Below are 22732 nucleotides of genomic sequence, written 5' to 3'. Positions count from 1 at the left end.
TTTTGTGGGAATCATGACGCCAAATTTTGGGACAGAGTTCAAAATTATTCCGTCCCAACTAGTGACGAAATTTGCAACAACAATCCGTCACAAATACTATTAATATGGGACTAAATGTACATTCCGTCACAATTAAAGGACGGTTTTAAATTACCCGTCGCAATATTGGGACGACAATTCGTATTTCGTCCCCATTTAAACATTTATAATTGATGAATATCATCGTGGACCCATTGACCAATATTTTTTACACATTTAAAAATTAATTAAAATTGTAAAAAATCACTACTATATTTTACTATTTTGAATACAAATACATATTTATTATAATTTTTATATTATTTTTTAATTTTAGTACTTGGTTGGTTCACAGACAAGCCTTCTAAGCCACATACTTAAGCGTTGCAGACTATGATCTATGAAATGTTAGACCAACTTATTTACGGGACCGAACCAATCTAATCTGTTTATTTTCTTCAAAGTTGTCTACTTGTCGAAATGTACAGATATCGAGTTCTTGATTTTGCTTGAGAACGACAACTAGATGATATTTTGATCACAAGTTTGTGGAGATGACAATAGGAAAAGTTAAAGAATGAGACAAAGACTAATATTAATTTAATGATTTATGCAATACTCTTTCTTTTTAAGAGAAAGTATAATAATTTAAATTTAAAATTACAAAATCTTTAAAAAATATAATGAAAAAATAAGATATATATTTTTTATTTTCCCAAAATCTTATATCTTATTTGATCAAGTTTTTATCTCATTTAGTTTATTGTGTCTCTTTTTCTATTCTAAGTTAGAGATAAATCTAAATAATATTTGTTTATGAAGCCTAATTAAGCTTCATCTCAATCTTGGGGTCATCAATTTAATGAGTTGTCTAGTTGATATTCAATGTCCGGCAGGCCCAATTAATAAGGCTTCATGTGGACCTCGATGGTTTATCTACCCTAATTATACTTTGTTAGATCTTCGAGACTCATCTAACCTTATTGGGTTTCATGATGATCACTAAGGCTCGTCATAATATAATGAGATTTCATATATCAAAGGCTCTATTAGGCCATGTAAGGCTTCGTGTTGCGTACAAGGCCTACTAGGCCTAATACAACTCGATAACCAATCTCTAAGACTCATCATAACATAATGATATGTTAATCTCAATCTCAGTGGCTCATCATAACCACATACTAGTATTAAAAAGATAGTTAAATTATTAAATATAATATACTTTTATCATATCTATTACTAATATGAAATCGATATTTAAATGATATGTAAATCTTATTAGTGGTCTCCAACTTGCGCTGGAGCATGTCTTTTATAAACTCTGTGTTGAGTCTGACTCGTTGAAGGTAGTGCGTGCTATCAATGATGGAGTACCTACACTACATACTTTGGCTTGATTATTTATGAGATTAAGAAGTTTAGTGTTTTATTTCGTAATATTTCCTTTGTTCATATTTTTAGGGATGCAAATAAGGTTGCCCATGACTTAGCTAGGTACTCTCTCACTCATTGTGATGAGACTTGGGTGGAAAATTTCCCAGCTTGCATTAGTGCTTGTATTCGATAAGATGTTTTAGCCTTTTTATTCCAATGAAATCTTATCTTCACTGTAAAAAAAAGTAAATATTATTACTTTTATTAAAAAAATTAAACAAATTTTAACTTTTTACACTCCTTATCTTTATTTCAATTTAGAATATTTTTTGAACGTATTTCAATTTAGAATATTACTACTTTTTTATATCACAAATTTAAAACACATAGATTGTGATTAAAATATTTTGATTTCAATATTTTTTTAAGGCTTAATTGCACTTTTCGTCCCTGATCTATACCCCTTATGCAATTTTGGTCCCCTTTGTTTAAAACGAACAATTTTGGTACACTAAAGATTAGGATGTGACAATTGGGTCCTTCCGTTAGTTCTCCGTCTAAATTGGCATATGTGGCGTTCATTAATGACGTGTCACTAACACTACTGCCACTAGGATTCTAGATAGGCATCCACGTAATTAAAAAATGTGGAATTTAAATAATAAAAAAAGAAATTACAATGGTCCTTCTTCATCTCTGGGCATCACCACCACCCCTTCTTCTTCTTCTTCTTCTCTCTACCGTATCACCTCCACTCAATCATCTCACCGCTACACTTCTTCTTCCTACTCACCACTCCCTTTTCTGCCCCATAGACACAGTAGCCCCACAAATTCACCACATTCTGATACACACGAGCCAAGATGGTCCAGCAGCTTTGGGCTACTTAGTTGCATTAGAAGATGGCGCCTTCATCAAGGTTCAAGAATTGGTTCTTCGATCTACCTTCATCAAGGTTGAAGCTTGGTTCTTTTATCTACTTTCTCAACTGGGTTTTCTCTATTGCCTTCCTCCTTTTTCAAATCCCTCAACCACAAGCCTTTTACATTTCTAAAAATTTGGCATATTCTGATTCCTGTAACTTTATCAACCATGACAGTTTAATCAAAATCTCCTCATTATTCTGATTCCTGTAACAAAAAATTGCAGTTTAAAAGTGGTGACTTTCTTGTTTAATCAACCATGACAGTGTTGGATTTGTGGGGTTTGAATGTTTGATGGATGCAACTGGTTTAATGATGCCGGTTGGGTTTTAATGGATTGAGAATGGGAGGGATTGGTTCTTCTATTTATGGGTTTTGTTTGTTTGTTGATTTATGGGAGTAACCAATAAATTATGAACAAGAATGAGAAACGGGGTTGATAAGAGAATGGTGATGGTGGTGGTAAGATGATGGGGATGGAAATGATGAAGATGACGGTGAGGAACTGGTGAGAGTTAGAGGAGGGAGTAGCTGATGAAGATAATGATGATGAAAAAAATGAAAATCTTGTTTTTGTTATTTTAATTTTTCCTTGGTGGTGCGAATAGCATTTCCACCTCACTTATGATGTCCATGTGAGCTAACTAACGGCGTTAACAATTTAATGGAAAATTGAGGGAAGGACTCAATTGCCACAAATTAATCTTTCATGTACTAAAATTGCTCCTTTTAAACAAAGGGGACTAAAATTGCACAAGAGGTATAGATCAGGGATGAAAAGTGCAATTAAGCCTTTTTTTAAATAAAAGGTAAGTATCTTTTAACAAACTACATATAAAAAAAAGGAGCTCTTAAACAAAATTCACCTTTCAAAAATCAAAAGAAATGTAAAAGCTGAAACCCTACCCAAAATTTATCATGTTTAGCGCTATGGTTCTTCCCGCTGTGAGTGGCGCCAGTCAGCTGTGAAGGTGCCATTGTTTCTGTTCCGAGTGGAAACTGTCGTACTGCAGTGCTTACTTTTGTGGTTCCTTCTCAACTCGTTCTCTTCTTGTCAGGTTTGTTTTTTTCTTTTCCTTTCCTCCTTAATTCTTCCCAACTCTTTCAGGTATTCTTCACTATGGTGGCCTGGTTTCTCTATGCTTGCTTCTGGTTTGCTGCGGCTCTCAATTCCGTTTTCTCTTGGGCTGTGTGCGTTTTGGATTGCCCCTTTATCCATCTCTACTTTGTCATGGTTCTCCTCTATGTTGGGTTGTGTTCCTGGTTGTGCGAATTTCGGAAGCGTTTGGAGTCCCTGTCTTTAATGCGAATGATCTATTTGCGACTAGAGATGCATAAGTTAATATGTCATCAATTTGAGTGTTGACATAGAATATTTTAATAGAAGATAGGCCAATTTGAATTACAAGGAGGATAGGCCAATTTTAATAATTATTTTCCACAATGGTTCAAAGATCATGTAAGTATTCGTTGATTCCAAAGTAATTGTGTTGAGATCATAAATGAACCTAAAGTTACTTTTTACTGAATAGGTGCATCAATCAAGCAATGAAACTCACAGTCAGTTTATCAATGACATTGCTTGGGGACCATTGGCTATAGTTCACATATGGCCTATCTATTTTGTCAATGGATTTAAGTTTCACACAACACCATGGAGTGAAGGAAAAGCTACTTCTAATAATGGTGTTTGTGTTAGAGGAGCTAATTCCGGACAATGTGAAAATGATTACTATGGCACACTTGATGAAATTGTAGTATTGGAGTATCCAGGGGAACCAATTAATAGAGTTGTGTTGTTCAAGTGCACATGGTTTGATCCAACCCCTGATGTCGGAACAAGAGTACATAAGCATCATGGAATTATTGAAGTTCATTCACAAAGGCGTTATCCAAAATATGAACCATTTGTCATTGCTCAAAAGGCAACTTAAGTGTATTACACACCATATCCTGAAAGACGACGTGATAATTCAAATTGGTGGGTTGTTATCAAGACAAAAGCAAGAAGCATTGTTGAGGAAAGCGGTTATGAAAGAAGCCCAACACATGCTTACCAAGAAAATGAGAATGCTCCAGTGCTACAAGTCATACACGAAATTGAAGAAATTAATAACTTGCGAGACGATGATAATGATTATGAAGAAGAAGATGAAATACTCATGGATGAAAGAGATGAAAATGAAGAAGCTGAAGAAGACTTTGATGATAGCGATTCAATTCGTGAAGAAGTTCCAGAAGATTATGTTGAATCTGATGATGATTGGCTAGACTAGTTGTTTTTATTTCTTTCTTTTATTTGATAAATTGAACGTCTTTTAGTTTTTATTTATGAATTCTTATTATATGTAGTATCGTATCTTTGTTGAATGGTATGTTATTGTATACATATATTTACAAACATGACATGGTTAAACAATTTATATTTTCATTCTTATTTTAGATGTCTGGTACTAGTCGACCTAGAGGACGACCTCTTGGTTCTGGAGGTAAAAGTAAAAGTAGGGTTACATCTGATCATTCAAGTTTACAACAAAGGAATGTTACTCAATATATGACCCAGTCACCTCCGAATACATCAGCTCCATCATCTAGTAATGCACAGGGTCCTATAAATACTTCACCCATGCAATCTCCTACTATAGAAAGGACGCCGACTCCAGAGTATCATCAGCAACCACCAAATGATGAGTCTGAGACTGTGTCACTTCCACAAGTTGGTAATGATCATAACAACCAACCCCAAGAAACAATTCCATTTGCAGATCCCACCTTACCCGGTCCTCATAACACACATTTATCATTGGACAAGGATCCTTCAGATAACAAAGTTTGGACTTATCCTCTACGTAGATAGTAAGTGAAGTTATTTAATTGTAAAGTTATTAAGCTTAACATGCTTTCATACTTGATTTTTTTAATATATTTCATCTTCTCACATTTGCAGCTTTTATCCTGATGATAATGCTACTAAAGACATATCAAACGCAATTAAGTCTGTGTTTGATGACCCTTACAACAATTAGAAACGTTGCAACAATCGAATCAAACTATTGTGGTTTAATGAGTGGGCGGTAATTTGAATATGTTACTTTTTTAAAGGAAATATATGTTACTTGCTATAATGAGTAGTGTATACTATTATAATTGAAAATTGTTGTTGAATTTATGTTTTTATTGTAATTTAACAATTTCAGAAAAATACAAATGGATTGGTGAACATGAATCAACTATCAAGGTTATGTGGGAATCCAAGGCAAAAGATTTGCTCAGAAAGATAATGGCAAGAGCACGTGAAAATATTTCATCAAGACCTTCATGGATTCTTGATAATGTGTGGCCTCTGTTGCCTGCTATATGGGAAGATGAGGATTATTAAACATTACGATGTGTGGCATCTGCAAATCGTCATTCAGATACTGGTGGTTCATTACATACTCAAGGATCTATGAATCAATTTAAGCATGGACTTGAATTGGTGAGTTATAATCTTAATAGTTCTTTTATGAACCTTCATGGATTCCTGATTCTGTTAGATTTATTATCATATATTTGACTTCTTTGTGAATTGATAGAGGTCTTGATGTTACCATTATATGCAACATTAACAGTGTCCAAGTAGTACCTTTGATTTTTTGAGACTGTTGAGTACTAATATGTAGTAAGTGCTTAGAGTCGTAAGTAGATTTATATATAATTCTTGAAAGCTTAGGTTTAAGTGTATATATTTATGTGCTCTATATTTTTGGACGTCGTGTATTTAGTTTGTGACATGAATTTTGATTAATGCTTTGCAACGAGTAGGATGTCCAATTTTAGAACTGATTTTTATGTGATTGAGCGTATTTGCTAGTTATTATAATGGACTACACTGTTCTACTGCTTGTGTTGAATTTTTTGGTGAACAGATTCATAATGATATTGAAATTGAAACCTTGTTTTTTTGCATTTGAACATTGTTTTTAATATTTTTAGCATATGTCTATATGTTTAAACAAGTACATGATAAGAGCTTGGGAAGAATGTCAAATAAGGGTGAAATATTCCAAAAGTGTCATCTTAGGAAGGGGACACAGACTTTTGTTGATAAAAGATCAAGTGATTCTTATGTAAGTACTACTGCATTTATAATGTAAGCGTTATCTTATTCAAGCGTATCAATTGATTCTATATTAAGGAATCTTTCATTTTTGTCAGGACAACTATCTAAATCTTTGTTCACAAGCCGAGTCTCAATCACAAGCCGGTGATGGTGAGAGTTCTAGTCAACCAAAACCAATTGATTATGATGCACTTATGATTGAAGCAGTTGGGGGAAGAAATGCAAAGGGAACTTAGTTTGGATGGAAGGATGCGTGCTAAAGCATTAACTTCCATATCACAATATGCTAACTATAGTGATATTGTCCGAGGTATGGGTGTTGAGGTTGAGGCAAAACTAAAACAGAAGATTACAGAGCAGCAACAAACAATTGATAATATAAGTGCTACCATTTCTCGACAAAATAAAATGATAGCTCTCTTTGCAAGACATGCAAACATTGATTTGGATGCAATGGATTTGGATGAAGATAATCCTCATGATGTTCCAGGAAGTGATGCTTCAAGTAACAATATGAGTGATGAATAAATTTGATGGTTGGATGGATACATTTTAGTATAAATCATGGTTGTTTATGTTTTGATGGAACCTCTATGTTTTTCATCTTTGAGATACTTAATTATACTTATAACATGATAATTATATTTAAGTTTGGATATATTTATGGATGAAATTGTTTGACTATGATTGTTGTTTTATAGTTTGTTTTTATTTTAAAAATTTATAATATTTATAATAAATAAACAGAAATGAGTAATAAATACATTAATCTCAAATGAGATATTCTGTCCCAAAATTTTACATTTGTGACAGAACTATTTCATCCCAACTATTACCGTGAAAATTGTTTCAAATCGTCACAGTTTAGTGACAGAATATATCCGTCACAACATTTGGGACATACTTTATTATTTTAATTTCCGTCGTAACCATTATTAATATTTATGTAACCAACGCCGTCGCAAAATTTGGGACGAACTGTGTTAGTCCTAATTCCGTCACAATAAAAATCACTATTTCCGTCATCAACTCTGTCCCAAAATTAATATTTTAAAAAACATCAATAATTATATTCCGTCTCAAACTTGGGACGGAGTAATAGGATTTGTCCCAAAAAGTTTATTTCTTCCATCACCAATTCCATCACGCATTAATTTATTAAATGAATACAATTTAATATATTCCGTCCCAAACGCGCGATGGAATAATAAATTCCATCCCAACAGCTTTGCAACGAGCTAAATCGTGACGAAATATTTTAGTCGCACATACCGTCCCAAATTTATTTAGGGACGGAAATTTCAACTGTTGTGTGACGGATTTGTCCGTCCCAAAACAGTGTTTTTGTAGTAGTGACATTTTGTGTTTTCTCTATTTAATTAGATCTTTACTATTTGAACTATATTTTGGGATCTGGCTTATGATTGAAAACTGAAAAACACAGTCACTTTATATGTTATGTGTGCTTTTGAAATAGGTGAATTTGAGAGCTGCAGTGAATAGAAGAGAGAAAATAGACAATGAACTAGAGCATGCATCGATTCCTAGATACTATACTGTCAATATAATTTTACTCATTCCTCTCTCCGTATTCTGTTTTTCATGTCTACATAACACAACCTCTAAGATAGAAATATACATATTTGAATATTAGTTAAATTGGTATATACTACCACAAGAAGTTAGCGAGTTGAGATGGAGTTTGCGAGTCTTCAAGTTCATTTGATGGAGAGTGCGCATGTCTCCCTTCATATGTGGTTATCACCATTCTTGGATCCTCAGCCAAGCGCTCCACGCGTTTCTTTACTCGGCAATTATCTTTAGTGCAACGGTAGTAGCTTCTGCACACAGTGCCCAAAACAAACATCATCAATAAATCAAAGAAATATATATATATATATATGGTGCTTGCTACGATACCACAACACTTGTGTGGGTATGATACACGAAAAGGTTGTGGACCAATCACATCCTCCGTCTTTAAAAAGAAAAAAATGAAAATATAAATTATTTTTGTTGTGGACCAATCACATCCTTCATGTATGATACATTGTGGGTATCATAGAAACCACCTATATATATATACACACACTATAATTTTGTAATATTAAGAAAACTTCATAAAAGCATGAATTGCCCAGGCAGAATTTTATAATTTTGACAGGACCAAACGTTAAATTATATGAGCGGAAATGATTATCAGACATACATTAGTTCATTGACAAAATTCAATCGACATACATATAAGCGGCGGATTTTAGGGGGGCTAATATTACAAAATGTCGATTGAATAGAGTGTGAACTAAATTTTATCCTCTCTTCCTCTCTTTTATCTTCTGGCTTTGGCCTTGTTTGTATATGGGTTGTAATACCCCTAGTGTTACTTTTTGTTAATTCAATTGGCTGTTAAAAAAAAAGCACTTCGCCCTTATAATATTTTCTAGCTTTGCCCCCCAGCCGATCTTACATCAACGTGTAGCCCAGTGAGAATAAAAGCATATATGTTAGAAGTCCCACATTGGCTAGAGATAAGGCCAATCAAGTGTTTATAAGGGTTGTGCAAACCTCAACTCTTGAGCTAGCTTTTGTGGTTGAGTATAGGCCTCCTAATTTCTAATATGGTATCAGAGCCTATCCTAGATCCATTTGTTGTGTGGAGACCTCCCATATTTGGGCCACCCGTTGTTGTTCCCACATTCCAGTCTGTTCAAATCCTGGACGTGAGGGGGTGTGTTAGAAGTCCCACATTGGCTAGAGATAAGGCCAATCAAGTGTTTATAAGGGTTGTGCAAACCTCAACTCTTGAGCTAGCTTTTGTGGTTGAGTATAGGCCTCATAATTTCTAATAATATATGTAATGTACCCAATCCTGTATGCAAGCTAAGGGAACAAGCTACTTATTGTAGCTTCATGAAGACATAATAAGATTTTTGCAACAGAAAGACACAATAAAACCAGCCTTCTAATTTCTACATTTATTTATACATGTTTCCACAGTAACACTCTTCAAGATATGAAAATCCTGCAAAGAGATTTTTCATGGATGTATCAAGTTTGTTTCAGAAATTTATCATTTAATCCATTATTAATTTAGATCTCCATTTTTCTTTTTGGCTCCTCCTAGTCCCTCCCTCTGACCCCAGTAGCTTTGAAAGTCCTAACTTTTAGCTAGCATTGGCAAATTTACATCGATCTTTTCACTCACAAAAATCTCTTTCACATAGTTTTTTTTTCCCATAAGACAAAAGTTAAATCTAGCTTCAATATCATTAATGATTGCACTTGTGTTAAAACATCCTAAAAACAGTAGAGAGCCAAATATAACTCTCATAAAAGTATGAAACAATAATGAGAGAGGGGTCAAGAGTTGGGGAAGACAGATAAGAAAAGGTAGAACATGTGGAATTTAAACAAATTAAATTATTATGCTTTTCAACTTTGATTAATCAATGCTCACTAATAATTAAAGCCAAACAAAAAAGAGAGAAAATTTGAATTCAGGATCAGGATATTACCTTGGGTGCTGTGTGTTCTTGACCACTTTCTGTCCGTACTTCCTCCACTTGTAGCCATCATCCAACACATCCACATCGCTCATAGTCTTGAAGCAAAACCTAGGCTCCCTCACCTTTCTTCTTGCCTTCATTTTCTTCATCTTCATGGAAGATACCCCTAGATGATGATGATGATGAGGATCACCTCCTCCATTTCTTTTACCCATGATCAAGCAATCAGATACTTCTCGCCATGCCCTACATTCAACAAAACTCAACTCTTTATATTTTTTTTTATGAAGTTTAATATACTAAAGAAACAAAAGTATGTTTGGATTAACATCTCTTTCATCAGAATCAATTCTATATAAGCTCATACAAGTTTCTCCTCATAATTGATCATGGAATTTTGGCTTGAGAATCAATAGTAAAGGGTTTCTAGACATGCACGGTGAGATGTGAAAAATAAAAGTGCATATTGTCTCACCATGAATCAACTCTTGATCTGTTCAAGGAAAGCAGATTATCTCCTCCTCCTCCCAAAGTAGAAGTGATGAGATCTTCTCTTGGTTTTTGGACAGAGGTAGTGAGCAGGGTTTCTGCAAAACTTGAAGTAGAAGCAGCCTCAGATGATAGTGAAGGAGCTATTTCATTAAGGGTTTTCAAGGATTGATAAGGAGGAAAGGCCATGTTTGCAGGGAAAGGAATGAACCCCATCTGTGGATGGATCTGATCTTGCTCTTCAAACACGCTGTGGTTAACAATAGTTTGAGACCTTGTTGACATGATTATTGAGATTTGAGAGATCCTATCCAATCTCTAGATATTTCTCTATCTCTACCTGAAGTTGGAGAAGATATGAATGGGAGAGATAAGTGGTTGGTTCACTTTACAGAAATAATAGAGGGTTTCTCTCGAACTTTGGCTTGGAGGTTACACCAGGAGCTCAAGTATATCTTGTAACTTCTCTCAACCAACTTTCCCTTTTCACTTTGCCTCTCTTTCCTTTCTCCAAATATGTTTTTTTTAGTTTAATGGATATGACATCCAATCAATGTTGAGTAATGATATGTACACACCTCATTTTTTAAACACTTCATTTCCACCTCTTTTTATTTTTATCTCTCTTATCTTATCATCTATCACATCTCATATTTTCTCTCTCTTACTTTTTTTTTCTTCTTATCTCTCTCACCATTCCACCTCTCCACCTCAAAAGAAAGGTGTAGATGAAACATTATTGTTTGCTCAAGTAAGTATGTTTTTGCTGTAAAAAAAAAAGTAAGTATGTTTTTAATTAAAATAAAAACATACTTATTTGACAGAATTCAATTGGAGGTAAGTGTAAAACTATTTTACACTGACACTGCATATTCATTAAATTCTTTTTGTTTTGTTTTAATGAAGTGATATCACAATTCCATTCACGTGTGTTAAATGTCAAAAAATTTCTCAATAGTTCGATTCATAACGATTGACTTTCAATCTAACCATTCAAACTAACAATTTTAACTACTGAGAAATTAAAAACAAACATTGGGTTCCAATTTCCAAAGATGTTAACTTCTAAATGTTTTTATGGAGATATATCTAACAAGTGGTCCGGTTGTGTAACTTATCTCATGGAGATATTTAACCTCATTCTAGTCCATTTTATTTATATAGAATAAAGTAAAATATTTGTATAATTCTTAAATTATTTATCTTTATAATAATGCAGATCCATGTACCACGTTTTCCTTCAAACATACATTCAGATATTTGCGATCACAACAAATTGTAGTTTATTCAAAAAAAATTAAGCACTACAAACTGCAAGTATTTGCTAAAAACAGCGTTATACAAATCATTTTTGTTATCTTAGATATCATTGACCATTTGACAAATTTAACTTTTTTTTAGAATTCAACAAAACAATGCTCTCACAATTCAATTATATTAGGTTGAATAACTAACTATATCGACAAAGGAAAATATTTATATATAGGTGAATATTTTTGTTGAAAAAAATAAGCAAAAATGTGAAAAGGAGGACTATATTAACAATTCAACCAGATATTGTACTGTTTGTCGTATAAAGCTTGGAAAAATTCGATGTCCTTGAGGGTTAGTGGAATTTCGCCCTGGCATGGAAGTCAACAATACAGGACAAATGGTTCACCAGCAAGGTTTGCTCTCTTTATCTCATTACCCTGAAAAATGTATGAAACTTTCATGCAAGGCCCGTCACTATAGATAATAATTATAACATGGGCAAAAGCTAGCAAAACCTGTTGAGTGCACAATAATAGAACAAGAGAGATGCATAATCAAATATGAGTGAAAATTATCATTCACCATTGATTCTCGAATAAAAGGGGAAAAGAAACCGGGTAATGTCATATATCTTTCACTTTGTAGGGTTTCTTTTTGTATCATTTTATTATAAAGATGATCTCTTTTGGGGCACCATGTATAAAAGAAATATCACAAGACAATGATGGTGAATCTTTGGTGCAAATCTATCACACATCGACTGGGGAATATATCATTATGATGGCTGAAATAGGCCCTATTTGACTTTTTAGAGCAAAAAAGCTTGTTGCCTTTTCACATGCCTTTTGTTATTAAACTCCCTTTAAACTTGAACTATCCCATACACACCTACCTTTCTTCTCTCTCTCTCTCTTAATTTTTCAAATTTCTACACACCAACCTTATAATATTGTCATCATCTCTTGAATTAATGGCATAACATCCTGCTTGCCTAAACCGTGGAACAATGTAGTCATTGAACGCATAGTTACGTTTCTCTACCCCTTTGAAAAATATACCCATAATTTACTTTATCTAGTTGCTTAACTAAGCATTAAATGACGAAATAATTCATTTGTAGAAATTAATGAATGAAGTAAAAACTACCAGCTGAATTTTTTTATAAGTCATAAGAAATATATTGAAATGAAGTAAAAATGATACTTCAATCCAATATAAATAGATACATAAGGAAAAAATAAGCTACATATAAAGAAAGTACAATAGCAATGACCTAAGATTATATGATTGACCATTGAAAATATTATTTATAAATTAACAATTTAATTTATATACATTGCTGATATTAGAGTTTTACACATGCATCCAATTACATTTCTCCATTTTTCATTTATAATATTTAAAGTTCAAATTTAGTTATGAAATGACAAACTCGTGACTGTGCAATAATTAAAATCATAAATTAATGGCATTAAGCAAATTTAAATGTCCCTCTTTGTTCTTGGAATTTGAGTTTCTTCGTCAAATTAACAAACTTTATGGGTAAATTTATCTGCCTGGATGAAATGACAACAAAAAGAAGGAGATTCGATTTAGCCAGGATGTTAATAAGTTCTTCAAATCCAAGTCTTCAAGATTCAATGATCAAGGTGAAGATTGGTGGCCAAATATTCCAATATTTTTTTTTTGTAGAAACTAGAAAGTGAAGTTTCTGTTAATTATCAAACAATCAAGGGCAGCAAAAGGGGTGGTCGGTGTTGAAGGAAGTCAGTCTTCTAGGATAATCTTCTAAATAGTGTTCGAGTTATTGTTGAAGAGAATTTTGATCCATGAGTGCTTTTGGAAATTTGGCAGGGCAGGTTGGGTTGGGAGGTGGTGGTGTGTGGGAAGTGGTTGTGAGGGTGCTCATGTTGCATATTTTTGTCTGTAGGTGGCTTTAGGTCCAGGACTCCAGGGTCTATCGGTTGGATGGGTTCAGTTTTATGGGAGTGAGAGTGTTCTTTGGCAGGTTATCTTTTAGTCTAGTTTGCAGTGATGTTTAAACAAGACGTGATTGGATAATTATCAATCCCACATGAATTAGGCACTAAAGTAGTGAACATAATCCCAACATATACCTATAACACTAAAAAGATATTTGCAATAATAAAAAGTAATAACAATCATAAGCTTAACAAACAACTATAACAATAATAATATTATATTAATTATTTAATTACCTATTACTTTCATCCTTTTTAACAACTTTAACTTTAAGTCTATGAACAAATTTTTCAATTTCAAAAGCAAAGACAATTTCTTCTATTTGTCTCACTTGATCACCGTTTTGTGTAGCTACTCGATCCCAAAATCATTTTCTCTATTAGGGTCTTTCATGACTCTTCAATACTTAATCTAACTCTTTTCAATATCATTGAAGGACTACACTAGTAAGATAAAACTTTGTATCACAAATACAGGTCATGAATACATGTATTACAAATCAGTATTGGCTAATCTCTTAATTAAGTAAAATAAGTCACCAATAAAATTAGTAATACCAATACTAAAGTGGCAGTGCGACAATGGGGCAGCAACTGCAATATAGCGATCGACATGGAAAAAGGGGCGGCACGGCAATAGGGAAGTAACCTCGTTGTGGATCGAGCAATAGAGGAGGAGGGAGACGGAGATCCAAAGGCATCACTAGAGGGAGAAGGAAGAGGCAAAGTGAAAAGGAGAGCGAATGGTGGTGAAGGAGTAGGGAGGGGCCAAGGGTGAGTGTAAGGGTGGCTGATGAGGAGGAAGGGGCAGATGAAGAAAGAGAGTGATGGTGGCAGAATAGGAGGTAAGGACCAACAGAGGGTAGTAGAGGAGGAGTGAGGGGCGGCGGAGGGTGAGAATGAGTGTTAGGGTTTGAAGAATGAGGGAGAGACCCCTTATATAAAATGAGGCGGAGAAATCATTCAAGTCGACGCTAATTAAATTTTGGACCTGCAAAATGGGTCGTATTCAATTATGTTAACGAGGGTGCGAACCGACGTTAAGTTAGCCGGTGAATTTAGCATCGATCATGAATTGACGCTAATCGTCGGTGGATGGAAGCTACATTGCATGGTGATTTTAACATCCTTCCGAACCAACACTAGTTGGTAGAAAGTTGGTGTTACTTGGTGTCGGTCAAGTCGACACAACATTTAAACAAGTTACATTTAAAGTACACTAAAGCAATTATTTGTAGTGATATGTCCAATTTTTTTTTAGGGAATTGTTATTAAGACCCCCCCACAGCTATTCAGACCGAAGGAATTTTCTAAAACCCAAAATTGCCCCTTTCGAACGCACCTTTAAATTGCGTGATGGTCGCAGTTTGAACCTCATTTTCCGAGTGCGACACTAACGCACACTGAGAGTGCGTTGTTGACGCACTTTGAGAGTGCGTTAAAAACGCACCGGCCATTGACCATGAGTCAACAACCGGTAAAACTCATTAAATAAGTCATTAAGTGCGTCGTTACAACCTAGGTCACCGCAGCTCTATAAAAAGGCTTCCCAATCCTTCATTTTTCACACAAAATCTCTCTTCTTCCTCCCCTCCTCTTCTATGCTTTTCTTATGTCTTGTTTTTTGGGGGTTTTGAGTGGTTGGGGTCATGTGGATGTTATCCCCAACATTAGCAACTTTGAGTACTTTGAAAGTGAAATTTCAAATTCAGAGTGCCAAAGTTGCTAATGTAGGGGTGACCATCCTTGCTCATCCTTGCTTGTTCAAAGTACTCAAAGTTGCTAAATAGAATAGGTCCAAGCTCTAGTAGAAAATGCCCTCCGGCGTCTCCTTTTTGTGATGGAAACATCAAGGCTCACCCAGGCTCAGGTGGCTGCACTGGATCTATCTGAGATGCCGAGGAGGAGATCGAAGACAAGGAAGGGGACCTCAGAAGCCAAGAAAGAGGACCTGAAGAAGAAGAAGACTCCCTCCTGATTGTATCCGATATGGGGGGTCATTGTACTTGTATATGTCAAGTACTAGGGTTAGGACTTAGGGTCTATCAAACAATGAAGCAGGAAAGTGCTCAAATATCCATGTCTGCAATCAAATACTCATACATCAAAATGTGATACCTTATACATTAAATTACGTTAATTACAATTTAACTAAAATAAGAGTTATAGAATCATACCTGAAACAGATTTAAGTATCCTCCAAGGCTAGTGGTACAGACCTTGGTGACGTCCTTCAGCTGGTCATAAAGGAAAGCCAATGCCATGGCGCCCCATGCATACTCTCCAGCCTTTTCCAAGTCCATGAACATCCCCAAATATGCAACATCCACCTTGTTGTTTGTCTTCCCACAGAAGATCGTCATCCCCACCAAACGCAGCAAGAAGGCTCTAGCAGCTTTCTTGGTCTTCCCTTCCTTAGCCATGTCCTCAGCCACCTTCAACAACCATGTATAACGAGCATAAGGTCCTAAGGACTTCCGGATCTCCTCTTCTGCAGCTGCTTGTGTAACACCAAGCTGTTTATGCAATACAATGGCTGCTTCCTCACGAGTCAGGACTGGGAGAGTGAAGAATTTTCCCTTCACAGGAATGTGTAGCAAAGAACTAACATCATCCAGTGTGATGGTCATCTCCCCAAATGGCATATGGAAAGAGGATGTCTCCGACTGTCATCTCTCCACAAACGCTATTAGCATGGTCTTGTCAACAGAGGGAAGGTTGCATGTCAACAAAGGCAATAGACCAGCAACCTCAACCCTTCCCTTTACATAAGTCGAAAAGCATTTTTTTCACATCGTTATGCTTCTCCTTATCATTCCCAATCATAGCATTCCCATGGTGGTAGGTTTTTAAGACACCCCTATCAAGCACTTCAGTAGGATTCTTGTAATGCTTCCACACCTCCAGTGATATATGTTGCTTGAAGCTCTTCAGCAAGGTATTGTCATAAGGCCCCCCAGGAAAGAATATGTCATCATCATCATCTTCCTCACCTTGTTCCGCTTGTTTATCCCCATCCTCCTCTTCGTCCTCCTCTTCCTCCTCCTCCTCAGTAGAACCCTCCTCCTCTTCTTCAACAGAACTCTCCTCCTCTCCTTCACCAGAACCCTGTTCTGCATCAACCATATCATCATCTTCAGGCTCCTGTACTGGTTCAGGTTCAGGCTTAGGCTCAGGCTCCTGTACTGCACTGGCAGTAGTCGTTGCACTACCTGCACGCCTTTCACGGGTTACCTCATCACGCCTTTTACGTGCTTCTTCTTTCTTTCGTAGGGTGGCGGCTTCACGCTCCTTACGTACCGATGCCGCGGGGGATTCTCCTTTCGTTGGTCGGGGGCACATTCAAATTCTTTGTTATTTCCATATCTGAACCAACATTGGAAAAATAAGACTCAAAACAGAACAAAAACATAAAGGCATTGAAGCTTTGACAGATAAGGGTCTATGACGCACTCTCAGAGTGCGTCTGTGTCGCCCCTTAAAGGTGTGTCTCAAGCGCACCCTTAAGGTGCGTGCATTTTGAACACGCACCTTCAAGCTGCGACACAGACGCATCTACAAGGTGCGATAAAAACCATAACATAATGGGTCGGGTCGCGTAACAAACCTGAGTTTCGGGAAGAATGTTGCAGCAGAAGGTGGCAATGGGGGTGGCGGCGACTCCACTCGGTTGCGGTGTCGCTGGCGATGGCGGTGGCAGGCGGAGGCAGTGGAGGAGATGCGTGAGAGAGGGGGGGAGATTTTGAATGAGTGAAATGTGTTTGGGAGAGGGGGGGGGGGTTTCAGAAGTTTGAAGAAGTGGGAGGGGGGAGTTAGTGGGGAAAGTGGGAAGTTTTTTTTTAAACAAGGACATTTTGGACAATTCACCAATTTTGAGGGGTCTGAATAACAATTCCCTTTTTTTTTATCAGTGTATTGATATAGTTTGATAGTAGTAGAGCAGGAAGGAAATTGTATATGAGGAATTTTGGTGGCGTGAGGCTGACGTGCCGGTGATGCCATCATGCTTCACACTGCTAATTATGTTGTTAATCAATAATTAACTTGCATTAGCTAGGCTCTAATGCAAAACCCCTTGTATTATTATATTATAATGATGATGCTTTTTCTTTCTTCTTTTGGTTTAAGCCGGAGAAAGGTCACCCAGTGGCAAACATGCATCATTTCCTTTTGCCAATGCTTGTAGGTGGACACATTATGGCATTCGAACTAACTCCCTATTAATCCACACCCCTCAATTTGTACCTTCCTTTTCTCTTGCACACATGGAGATCGTTTACAGCCGATATACTTAATTAATTACTACTATTAAATTTCGTGCATGGGTTATATACATTTTGCCAAAAACTCAAAAATATTTATTCAGTGACGGATTCAATTATCCAAAAAATATATCTTTAATGGTAATGTATATACATAAGCATATAATACGAAAATATTTTTGGGAGCAGTTAATACACATGATATATATATACAATGTTAAGAAATTTTTTGGGGGGGCCATTGCCCCAAGTGGTTTTTTTCATAAGCAGTTCCCCCGAGTGGTGTGTGTAGATCCATCCCTGGTCTTATTACACTTCTATTAAGTATATCCAACTATCAATAATACTGCTTAGCGCATATCAATTCTTATACATTGATGCTCATGCTTCAAGTGACATACAAGTTTGTCCTGATTATAATTGCCGTAGAAAATGTAAATACATTTCGACGATTACGTTGGTAATTTCACACCGTGAGTAATGGACCTGTATGTCCAAAGTATTTCTTTTTACAGGAGGAAAAGTACTAGATGTGTATATCCGAAGTTAGTATAGCAAATACCTGAACATATATATGTACATATTTCCTAGAAAATTAAACATCTATGGTGGACGTCAATCATATGCAATTCTATGGAATGATTACTCCACGCCCCTTGATCCGCTAGCTCTAGTGTCTGCGTGCGTGCGTTTGAAATACTTGTCATACGTATCTTCGTGCAATTAGGCTCTGTTTCTCCCACTCGGGCGTTATATCATGTTCTAAGGTACTGCGTTTTCCAGGGACAACCCATCTATGTTGTTGTGACAAGACACTGCAGCCCCATCTATCATTTATGCATTTGTCATCTTTACATTTCTTAATTTCAAAAGTGAGCCAAGAATATTTGTGTACGTCTTCATTTTGTAAGCTAATTAATGAGTGCGGGTGCCATTCTCTTTTTGTAAATCTATGTAATTACCTTTTTTTTTCCAATTCATTTGAAACAGATAGTGCTGAACTTGAAAGTTTCGGAGGATTAAACCATATGCATTAATTAATTATTAACTTGAATGGATATAAATACGCAACAAATAGTAGTGTCTACCATAACTAGCTTGCTAATTGCTATGTACGAAGTTGAAAGGGGTCACTGCAAGCAGAAGCATTTCAATCAAGTCTGCACATTCTCTGCTGCTGTAAAAGAATAAAGTATCACATAGGAGAATCATGGTCGTCTGAAAATGACCGTTCAGATTGAACAACTGCGAACCAACTGAGGCTGCAAATGCAAATGCGCGCATGTGGGGTTAGGGTTCGAGTTATGGTATATACACACCTCTTTATTTCTTTTCCACTTTTATTTCTATCTATTTCTTTTTTTTTTATCAATCAAATTACCTATCACATCTTTACTTTCTCTCTCCTATCTTAATATCTCTCTTCCTCCACCTCTCCACACCTCACTTTTAAGGTGTGGAGATATAATTATTCTTAAGGTTTCTAGCTGCTTCGTGATCGATTAACATCAGGTACCTAAGCTGACACATGCTTGCACGCTCCACACACACACCTTATATGATATGATGAAAATGATGTGATCTCAATTCTCAGTCTGACACTCCAAGACCCAAATCTTGTCCATTTGCTATCGAGTGCTATATGTATTCATGGTGCGCACATCTTACTATATATATTTTTTTAGAAAGCAAAATTTGTTATAATGTTATTATGATTAGGTAAAAATCAGACTCATTCGAGATTGTCATGAGTGTTTAGTACGTTCTTGAGCTCCTATCTTACATGTTGGGTTGTTGACGAGGACATGGACGAGGGCGCTGTGATGGTAATGATTGAAGATGAGTTTGATCGACATAAGGCGATCAGATCCATCCCCGGAACAGTTTTCCCTCGCTCTGGCATTTAGCGATGGATGTCGAGAGGTATAGAGTTGGGAATGGTTGTGCTCGATCATTGCTTTGCCCAATTAAGATATTGGAGAGCCATCAGTTCTTTTGTGGGGGCGTCGATTCTTTACGTGCGTAGTCTGATGGAGGACCTAGTCAAACTGCTCCCGGAAAGATTGAAACTTCTAAGAATCCGGGTCGTGATGAGACCAAATCCAACTATTAGAACATATTGCAAAAGTTTCTTTCCTTGTTTTCTATGTGAGGAAGGGGAATGGGTTGTGCAGGTAGGGGCTGGATGGTGGTTTGAGTGGGAGCTAGATGGTTGTTATGAAGGTTGAGTGAGAGGAAAAATATGAAGAGGAAGAGGAAGAAGTGAAAAAGGGAGTAAAATGACCAAAAGTTATGTGAAAAGCCCACATGAATTGGATATGAGAACTACGGCGTCACTTGCACAATAAACACGTTACACATAACTAATGTCTCCCCAAACTTTGTTAGGTGAGTGATATAGATTAGGATTGGATTATGATACCAAATTTTCTCATGTTTATACATATTGAAAATTTAGTGTATAACTTTCTCTTCATAAAAATAGAAACAATATTTTCAACATGAGAAAAATATTTTTCCTCCAAGCTTTATATTAGGAATAAACTATAATTGACAGGAGAAAATTGTAATTACACATCATAACTCATTTTCTTTTATCTTACTTTTCCATCTATTTTCCATTCGTTTTCACTCAATTCAAACAACTTAAAAATTATCTCATTTTTCATTTATATTTTTTTGACTTATATTATTTTCGTTCTTTTAATCTCTACATTTAAACAGAGTGTTAGACACTCCTTATGATAGGCAGCCAGCAACACATACATTTTGTGGTGAAAAATTTAACTTGATTGTGGTATTTTAAACCTCCCAATAATGTTTAATTTGTTTAAGAACCACCTAAAATCACATGTACGTGTCGCTGGATACCCCGAAAATAGGGTGTCCATGGATTATTTACTAATATAGAATTATAAAATATTTAAATTTTTTTATAATCCAAACTTGTATTTAAGGAAGCACAAGAGGTTCTTCAACAAAAATACAATTGATCCATAGCACAAAGAGATGCCATAAATACCATAAACTAAACCATGCCCAAAAATGTGAAAGAACCGTACCTTACAATTTAAAAATTCTGCCATGTTAATTGGTTTATCTGCTGTAATATTGACTCCCAACAACTTCCTTTAATGAAAATTTACCTACAAACACTACAAGAAAATTGGGTATTGAAATTTTTCTGATCAATTAATGGTTGTCCAGCTTCCGCGTATAGGCCTTGTTGGCAAAGGCTATCGACGATTATATCAAAAAGTTGTCGGTAAATTTTCGACTGTCCTAGCTATTGGTGAATTTTCAACAGTTAAATCCACCGTTAAATTTATCGTTGATTTACCGTCCGCAGGACTAGTGATGGAGAGGAATTGGATGTGAGTGTTTTGAGATGGGTGGCTATGCAGTACCTTTTATAAGTGATAAATGCATCCACTATAGTGGTCGCGCAGTTGGCATATCCTAGTTTCAGTCCGCTTGTGGTGGTTGGTCCCAGGTTGATTGAGTTGTTGGGAGGGACGAATTTGGCAGCCCATTGAAGGGGTTTATGGTCGATGATAGCTAGAGGAAAGGGTAGAGGCGTTCCGAGTCATAAAACCAGCACAAGTGTTTCCCTGCCTACGAATGAAAGAAAAATCAACAAAATCAAACCAACCAAAAAACTCATACAATCCTGAATTATTGAAAATAAAAGAGAACGTCCAACACCCTTTTTCCAAGCATGGAACAACTGCAAACAATCGGTCTCAAATTGAACTCGCCTTAAGCCCAGTGAGAAGACACCTCCATAACCAACCGGAGGCAAAGAGCCTCCGCCACCGTCGGGTAATAAGAAGTCGTTGCCAAAATTTCATCCTCCTCATCTCTAGCCACCAAACCGAAACCAGCAAAACATATCCCTTCCAAGAGAAGCATCCACATTTACCTTAATTATCCCAGCTGCTGAACGTCGCCATCCTCCCACTGTTGGTTGCTCTCCCTCGGTCTCACGCATTACCGGAGACGATGAACCCCCATGGATGTAACTCGATCCAATACAGCATCACAATGAGCTCCACGACCCTCAAACATCACTTTATTTCGTGCCTCCCACAAGCTATATAGCATGGTCTGTACCTTAGCAATAACCCAGCTCTCCCACTCCCGAAGCACCTCCCCCATGAACTCCATGAATGCTTAGTTCTGGTTCCACACGCACACCCAATCGAACGAACCAACACCCGTGAGCAAGAGGACAATGTAGGAATAAATGATCGATGCTCTCCTCCTCATGGCCACACACCGGGAAACTTGGATCCATGTCCAAGCCCCGGCGGCGGAGACTAGACCTCGTCGGAACAGCTCCACATAAACCCGCCCTGCCACCTCCTTCACCTATGGGATCGAGGAAGTTTTCCATAACTTGCGCCATGATCCCACATCCAAGTCACTAGCAGCAGAGGTCGAGGAAGACGGAGAAGCTCGGCTGTTTGAATTTTGATGAAAAGCATAGCCAAATTGCACAATGTAAGACCCATCAGTTGTGCCCGTCCAAACGAGCAAATGCTTCGTCGGTTGAAGGGGCAAAGGAACCGCCAAAATCCTTGCTGTAGTGGCTGGACAAAAAGTCCATTCGATCAATTCTTTGTTCCAAACACCAGTACCCTGTTGGATAAGATTAGCCACCACCTCAAGCTTGAGCTCTTCCACCACATCATGCCTATAATTAATGGGTGGTTCATGCGGGAGCCAATTATCATCCCAAATTCGAACATTCATTCCATTTCCAATTCTCCATGATCTCCCTTGTTGAACCATGTCCATTGTTTTCAAAATACTTGTCCGG

The 22732-nt window shown here is 36.5% G+C and overlaps 1 protein-coding gene across 1 annotated transcript; it reads right to left on the bottom strand.

Moving 5' to 3' along the window:
- Positions 1 to 7866: 7866 nt before the first annotated feature.
- LOC130711508 (probable WRKY transcription factor 13) lies at positions 7867 to 10961 on the bottom strand. Its single transcript, XM_057561177.1, has 3 exons — positions 10399 to 10961; positions 9933 to 10169; positions 7867 to 8258 (listed from the first exon to the last, which is right to left on the bottom strand). Exons 1-3 carry the CDS (start codon positions 10695 to 10697, stop codon positions 8087 to 8089), a joined length of 708 nt encoding a protein of 235 aa, XP_057417160.1. The 5' UTR covers positions 10698 to 10961; the 3' UTR covers positions 7867 to 8086.
- Between the last annotated feature and the right edge of the window lie 11771 nt (positions 10962 to 22732).

Source organism: Lotus japonicus, chromosome 1 (assembly GCF_012489685.1).
Source record: "Lotus japonicus ecotype B-129 chromosome 1, LjGifu_v1.2".
Classification (NCBI taxonomy): Eukaryota; Viridiplantae; Streptophyta; class Magnoliopsida; order Fabales; family Fabaceae; genus Lotus; species Lotus japonicus.
This window is presented reverse-complemented; position numbering and strand designations above follow the sequence as displayed.

What these genes read in the sequence shown, in the direction of transcription:
- LOC130711508 (XM_057561177.1), bottom strand. Translation starts at nt 10,697, where the DNA reads ATGTCAACAAGGTCTCAAACTATTGTTAACCACAGCGTGTTTGAAGAG. An exon ending in AGATCAAGAGTTGATTCATG is followed by an intron (nt 10,170 to 10,398) that starts GTGAGACAATAT and finishes TGTTGAATGTAG; the next exon opens with GGCATGGCGAGAAGTATCTG. An exon ending in AAGAACACACAGCACCCAAG is followed by an intron (nt 8,259 to 9,932) that starts GTAATATCCTGA and finishes CACTGTGTGCAG; the next exon opens with AAGCTACTACCGTTGCACTA.